The following is a 7,772-nucleotide window of genomic DNA, read 5'->3' as shown; positions in this document are numbered from 1 at the left end:
GGTCGGTCCCACCACGCCCTACCCCACATAACAACCACTTTTTCTTCCCCAACTAAATTCCAAACTCACTTCATTTCCTTTACACTTTTTTAATTTCTCCATAAATTTTCACCACCATTTTTCTCTATAAAATCTCAGCCAATCCCACAATATCACTTCCCCCTCCTCTCCTCCTCTCCTCTCACTAGCAACATCGATCATCATCATCCTCCCCTCTCCCCTCCCAAAATTAGGGTTCTGAGATTTTTTTGTTTTCTTTTTCTCTAAAGAGTTCTTAATGTTAAGATTATTGTTGTGGATTTCTGAGATTCATGTCTGCAATAATAATTCTTAGTGAACTCTTTCTCTCTGGGTTTATGATAAATTCCACATACAGGCGCCGGACCCATTTAGTTCAATCATTCTCCGTCGTTTTTCTCTACTGGTTTTACTGTATCTCATGATTAATCTCGTTTCTGTTTAGCTAATTAATTAATTAAGCTCTACTATATATATATATACATATATCATATATCCCAATAAATATTGCTTTAATTTTAATTAAACTACTTGAATTAAAAAAAATTGAATTGAAAATTAATCTGGTGCCATGGATTATTCATCGAGCGGAATCTCGTCGAATTCGTCGTCGGCGGTGGCGAATTCGGCATCGGAGGAAGATCTGCAGCAGACGATGGATCTGCGGAAGAGGAAGCGGATGATCTCGAACCGCGAGTCGGCGCGGCGGAGCCGGCTCCGGAAACAGAAGCACATGGAGGAGCTGATGGCGCAGGTAGCCGAGCTGCGGCGCCAGAACCACCAGATCCTCACCAGCCTCCGCGCCTCCACGCAGCACCACACCGCCGTCGAGTCGGAGAACGCCATCCTCCGCGCTCAGGAGGCGGAGCTCAGCCACCGCCTGCAGTCGCTCGTCGAGATCATCGAATTCACCGGCTGCGGAAATGACGGCGGCGGCGGCGGCGGCGCGTATGGGGATATGCATGTCGGCGGCTCGTGGAGCCAGCCGATTCTGATGATGGCGGCTTTACCCGCTGATGCGGGCCCCGCGTGTGTGGATCTGCCTAGACTTCTGTGCTGAATTATGCTGGTTAATTAAAATGGTTAATTATTGTATTATGGAGGTGATTAATTACTAGCTGGAGTTCCGATAATTAGCGGTAATTGGTTAAATAAAACTAAGGAGTTTAGTAGATTAGGCTTCTTGTGATCGAGGCTTATGTTGTATTAACATGTAAGTTTTGATCAAGGGATTATGAATCAAGGACTTTTGTAATTGTAACATGCTCCCTTTTATTGAAATGATAGTTCTCTTCTACTACCTGTTTAAGTTATTACTGTTTGTTTAATGTTTAAAGTTAGGAATTTAGTCCCAATATTAATTTTTAAATGAGTACTACTAATTAGAGTGGATACTCAATTAGCTCCGTGTGATGTTGACAGTGTAGACTTGTGAAAATATCAATAAGTTTGGTCAAGACAAACATACAGGAAAAAATAGGGCCAAAGTGCCTTAAAAATTAAAGACTTTTTGTCAAATTCCGGTTTTTCTCATGAATTAAAAATTTAGCGTATAATGTCATAAACTTTACCGGGTTGCTGGTATTTCTCACTTGACCTGACCCTGCGAATTTCCGGTTGAAAACTTGCGTATGTGGCAAGCCTAAAAGCCGAGGTCGAGATCGCCAGAAAATAGTAAAACGACACCGTTTTCCGTAGACAAAACGACATCGTTTTAATAAGATTACACCTTAAATTCGATTTTAATCCCAAATTGCAAGCCCTAGTATTAGATTTTAATCCCAATTTCGATTGATTTTCTGATTTTTCAGAGATTGCTTCGAATCAGTCAATTTCTAACAATTCCCATTTTTTTCCATTTTGTTTCGATTTTAGTTTTGATTTGGGGAGCGGAGGCGATTTAATTTTGCACGAGGCGGATGATCCGAAGAGGAAGGCGGATGATCCGCCATTTTTGTTTCCGACCTAACCGACGACTCATCTTTCTCCCGTGAAATCTGCTGTGAGCGGCCTCGTTTCTGCCAACTGAATCTGTTCAATCTGTTGTGGGCCATCGGTGCTGTTTCCAAAGACGACCGAGGTTAAAGGCACTTGCTACATGAGGAAGGCATCCATTCTCTCTCATTTGGTAAATATGGTAGAGCACTAACGCGAGTGTGAGGAGCAGCATGAGGAAGGCATCCACTCTCTCTCATTTGCAGACGTTCTTCATCCATTTATATCGCTAGATTCGTCACAATTCATGCGCCTCTTGTTGGAGGAAAATGACTGGAATTACAAGAGATACACAAAACCGGGCATAATACAACCCAAGAAGGTAGAACTGAAAAACTGAAAAAAAAAATACAATGAAATCGAAACATTAAATCAAACTTAGCCGAGTCGAGGAAACCCTCTTTCCGCAAGACGAGATACACCCTGGTAGTTAGGGATGTCAATCGGGCTGGCCCATCGGGTTTCGGGCCAGCCCTACTACGGTTGCGGGTCAATCGGGTGTGGGCTAATCGGGTTGTGAATTCTTTCGGGTTGTAAAAGTTCAACCCTAACCCTAAAAGCTCGGGTTTCGGGCTAGCCCAGCGGGTTAATCGGGTTGCTACCGATAAGATTATATGCGATCAATCCAATAAATAATGATGAAAATTAGTTATATTCATAAAATGTAAAATAATTTAATTATGATAAATTTGAGATATATTGTCAAACTCAATCATAAACATGATCAATACTAAATTTTGAAATATTTTGTGAAATTTTAATGTATGTTTTAGAAATTTAAATATTTTTTAAGTGAATTTGAAAATTTTAATTTATTTATCAATTATTATATTAATAAAATCGGGTTTTCGGGCCAGCCCATCGGGTTTCGGGTCTAGCCCTAACGGGTCGCGGGTTAATCGGGTGCGGGCTAATCGGGTTTTAATTTTATCGGGCTAGAAATTTCCAGCCCTAACCCTATAAATTTGGCGGGCTATTCGGGCCAGCCCACAAGTTACGGGCTACATTGACATCCCTACTGGTAGTGCTCTCGGTTCGGCGTGTCGTTCCCAAAGATAAAACGACAACGTCCCTGGTGAAGCAGCACTCCTATCAGTAGAGCTCCGGTGAAATGGAGAGGAGAGGGCAGAGCTTCGAGAAAAAAGACTATGCATAGAGAATATGATGCTTGTGTGTATGTTCTGATTCTATTGATGCAAGGAATGACTAGCCTATTTATAGGCCTAGTCCACTGCAGGGCTTATCTCAGCCTTGATGGCAGTCATCATGGCGTGGCTGTAACAGCCAGCCGTTACGAATTTGAAGCAGGAGTGGTCGACGTTGAACCTGGACACTGTACACGCCCAGTTCATCCGTCGCGTGTGGACTTCACTACTGGCTTGATCAAGTTGTTGTCAACCCAGTTGATCAGCCGCTGCATGCAGAGTTGATCAAGTTGTTGATCAAGTCGCAGCGTGCCAGGTTGTTCAATCTTCTGCATATGCAGGTTGACCAAGCGTTGGTCCAAAACATTAAGCTTGGGTCCAGGGACAAGCCAAGCACATGTCTAAAGACCACCCAATGTCCAAGTCCAAGTCCATGAGCATGGGCACAGGCACGGCTCGGCGCGCGTGTGCGCGCATGTGGGCTTCTTCAACCCATCTTAGTCCAACTATAATTATTAAGTGTAGTAAAGTCACTTAATAAATACACATTAAAGACGTGTCTCATCTCCTATGTGGCATAATTAACGCTAGTTAATTACTCCCTAAGCTTTAATCTCATAGCTTTATAAAAAGCTACAATGTGACCAACTTTAATCCATTTTTTCTCACTCACCGGGAATCGGATTAAGAAAGTGAATATACTACGGTCATCTACGCGGAACGTAGATTGATGCTATATCATTTAATTTCCAAAAAATTAAATGTCTCGTCACATTTATTATTGGTCAAACTTCGTTGACCGGACATCTTAAATTCAAGATTCCAATACCTTTCTCTCTCTCTCACTCCAATTTCGTTTTTCGATGACGGGGAGCGCTCAACCTCAACCTTGTTGTTCTAATCGCCACTGTGGTAGATTCGAGTTCTAAATCTTCTTCTTCTTGCCGCCAAATCATAAATTCTGAATTGGATTATTGATTGGGAGTGAAATTTAAAGGTAAATTTGGGGATTTTTGGTCCAGTCAACAATTTTTTTAACACGTCATTGTACATTCAATAGCCACGTCACTAAAATGACACGTCAGCTTGCTCCATGGCCGGAAAACCCGTCAGGGGAAAACGGCGATAGAATGTAAAATTCATGATATTATACGCCAAATTTTAGTTCATGGGAAAAATCAGAATTTGGCAAAAGTTTATGATTTTAAGGCAGTTTGGCCTAAAAAATATTGTATTATGTTAAATTCAAGGATAATCGTGCAATGTGTTTGAAGTGCTTGAAAATGGAAAAAAGGCAACGATTCGGACTTTATTTAGAAAAAAAAGTATTTTATTAATATTTCTTTCTAGACAACATATTACATATATATATGGTATGTATGGAGTAGTACGCATTAGAAAAAATTAGAAGTATTAAATGACGTATCACAGTTCATAATTAATTATTAAAGTGAAATAAAGTAGTAGTAATAAAAAGATATCAACACTAGTGTAAAATAAAATACTAAACATTTGAAAAATAAGTAAATTTTATTTTGCCATTTTTGTTCATAAAGATTCTTCTTATTTTGCCTAAAAGATTCTTGCTTTAGTTAGGTTAGTAACATTTCACTCTGATATATTAGCATGCCACGGTTTTTCAATTAATTTGTTGCAAATTAATACTCCCATAAATTTTTAGCGATTTAGAATGCCACGGACGGTATTTCAAATTCGATAAGGCATGTCACATCAACAACTTTAATTTTGATCAAAGCGTAAGATAGATGACATTAGAGTAACCGCACCGGTGCTAGCTGCGGAGGACGGCGTCCATGCCGCTGGCACGATACGCCCCTATCCGCTGCTGTGCTCTTGCCAAAGGCACTGCTCTGCTCGATACATAGAGCACGCCTGTACCGCTTAGCAGGGCGACGTAGTGCGTTTCTATTGGCCGTTAGCATTTTTTTAAATCGAAAATCATACCAAAAATTTAAAAATATATATTTTCGGATACCCAAAAATATAGCTGTTTTATTACCGTTTTTTTGAAATTTTTTGATTTTTTAAAAAAAAATTAATCTCAAAATCATCTATAAATACACATTCATCATCCATTTGGGCGAAATTCGGCCACGAGTAGTGGGCTTTTTTAATTTTATGAATTTATTATGTAATTTTTAATTTTTAGGATTCAAATTATGTAATTTTTAATTTTTAAGACTTTAATTATGAATTTTTTAATTTTTTTTATAATTTGTAATAGTATTTCGGGTATTTTTATGCATTTTAATATTATGAAAATGTTTTTATGTAAATTGAATAATAGAATAGTGGGACCCTTGAGCATGTCCTTGCGGAAGAGCATGAATGTGAGTGTTGTGCTCTTGGGGAAGAACACGGAGTAAAAATTAATAAAAGTGGGCTCAGGCCACATCCGTGCTCTTGCCAAAGAGCACGGATGTGGATGCTTTCAACATCGTCATGTTAAGCTTATTACATGGATGAAGCTCTTGCATTTAATTAATTAACATTAAATCTTTTTATGAAGAAAGATATATAATAAATAGTACTACTATACCACTCCAACTTTAACATCAAAGGATGATTGTCAACACCACCTGCAACTGTAAAAATATATTGAAAAAATATACATCATCATGGGTCGTCAATAAATAGAAAATGAAAGTTACATTTTGGATGGAAAAATTAGGAAGAGAACGAAAGGTAATGGGATTACGACTTCTTCAACAAAATAAAAAAAAGACATCGTCATAAATTAAGAAATTTGTCAAACTATATTACGATTTATTAATTCCAGAAAGTTAGGGTGTCATTTTCTAGATGCTTATAAAGATTCCAACGTCTTGTTTTAAGAGTTAAGAACACTTTCTCGCTCTCTTAATATTATTTTCTACAGTATTATAGACAAAAATGTGTACCTAATATTTTGAAAGATACCATCCTACATTCTATTTAAATAAAATCCATCAAGTTAAATTAACAATCCATAACTATTTTTTTTTATAAACTAAAAAATCAAATTTAATCTATAGTAGTACTCCATTAAATCACTTTTAAAAAGAAAAAAGGAAAAATAAAACGAATCTATTTATATAATTTTAATTTACAGTACCACTCATGAAAATTACATGTGATTCAACAGATCTAGCGCAAGCCGGTAACACCGACATTATTAATAGTTAAATCATACTACTTATTCAATACATCCATTTATTTAGTAGTAGTAATTTTTTTGAGTAAAATAGTACTATAAATATTAATAAAGTTAATATTTTAGGGGAGGTGGGAAATCTGCAGAGTACAATTCGCACGTGCAGAGACAAGCACTTTTAGTACAATGACAAAAAGAGTCTGTCTTATGATAATTAATTAATTAAACCCAACTCATAAATCTCACATCGTGGTCTGTGAATATATCTAATTCATTCGAATAAAAGATAAATCAGATTTACCTCGTGCCAACATGAATTTGAGTGTCCCCTGGGATATGTGGGAGGCTGTAGTTTTATTAATTATTTTTTACTTTAATTTCATGTGTTTAGTGGGAATCAAAGATTAATTAAATTAAATTAAATTATTCTTTTTGGTCTAGATTTAAGGTAATAAATAAATCATAGAATGTACCTTAATGTGTGTGAGCGCCCGAGAATGGTGGACACTTTCATGTTAGAGTGTAATAATGGAAATATGCAATCATTTTAATTCATGAGGTATTGTTACAAACTAATACTAATATTGTATACATTTAACAAGAAAGCTTAGCTCTAACAACTCGATTACTCGAGTAACCGATATTAACATTATATGTATAATAAATTTATTTATATGGCGTAGCATGGGATAATACGCATATTTATTTATAAATTAAACCAACTAAATAATCAATCTATCTTGCAAAATAAGAAAACTTATCATACATGAATTTCTAAATCGAGTTTGCATTAATTTTCCAATTTGTCCCACTTTTGTTAAAGGTATACGTGCATGCATGTTTTTTGTTAGATCTATATTCGACACGTTACCTATAGTACTAAACTATACTAGTACTAGTACATATCAATCAATATTTGTACTCATTTAATTTATTCCACACCACTTGCTTAATATTTCCATTTTCTTCATCATACATCCTCCATTTTAACAATTAAACTCACCCTTGCTTTGATAATGATTTATCTCTTTTTATAGTTATTACTACGGTATATTTACCAGCTACCTAGCTAGTAACGATGGAATAAAAAGCTTTTATTAAAATCCTAGAAAATTGGAAGATTTCTCACAAGGTAACTGATAATTACCTTTTCTTGGCATGAGTTCAGTAATTGACAGAAAGGTCACTTGATCAAAAGAAAATCCCAAAATTGAAAAAGAATTAAAAGTTAAAGAAGATATATATTTCACCTTTAGATCTCATGATGTATTTTCATGCTTTTGGTAATTTAACCCAAGTAAATAGAACTCTTGTCACATAACAAGTGGAACTCAAAAAGTAAAAGATGGGAGTATTTTAAATAGTGTTGCATCATCAATTGATGGCAAGAAAACATAGTAACCATCATATCATATTTCAAAAAATTGACAAGCACTAACCACTCAAGGCACATCAAAGAG

General features: G+C 36.4%; 2 protein-coding genes across 2 annotated transcripts in view; one reads left to right on the top strand and one right to left on the bottom strand.

Moving 5' to 3' along the window:
- The first annotated feature begins 251 nt into the window (after nt 1-251).
- LOC121750100 (bZIP transcription factor 44-like) lies at nt 252-1,318 on the top strand. Its single transcript, XM_042144557.1, has one exon. It carries the CDS (start codon nt 590-592, stop codon nt 1,076-1,078), a length of 489 nt encoding a protein of 162 aa, XP_042000491.1. The 5' UTR covers nt 252-589; the 3' UTR covers nt 1,079-1,318.
- Nucleotides 1,319-3,361: 2,043 nt separating this feature from the next.
- LOC121752650 (proline-rich receptor-like protein kinase PERK7) overlaps nt 3,362-7,772 on the bottom strand; it is a 7,056-nt gene continuing 2,645 nt past the window's right edge. Inside the window, exon 9 of the mRNA XM_042147765.1 lies at nt 3,362-3,559. Coding sequence (XP_042003699.1) covers nt 3,362-3,559 — 198 coding nt within the window. The remainder of the gene's footprint in view (nt 3,560-7,772) is intronic.

The sequence above is a fragment of the Salvia splendens genome, chromosome 10 (genome assembly GCF_004379255.2).
Source record: "Salvia splendens isolate huo1 chromosome 10, SspV2, whole genome shotgun sequence".
NCBI classification, from domain to species: domain Eukaryota; kingdom Viridiplantae; phylum Streptophyta; class Magnoliopsida; order Lamiales; family Lamiaceae; genus Salvia; species Salvia splendens.
The sequence above is the reverse complement of the archived record's forward strand: the minus strand, read 5'-3'. Positions and strand labels throughout refer to the sequence as shown.

Coding starts and splice junctions, on each gene's coding strand:
- LOC121750100 (XM_042144557.1), top strand. CDS start 590: ATGGATTATTCATCGAGCGGAATCTCGTCGAATTCGTCGTCGGCGGTG.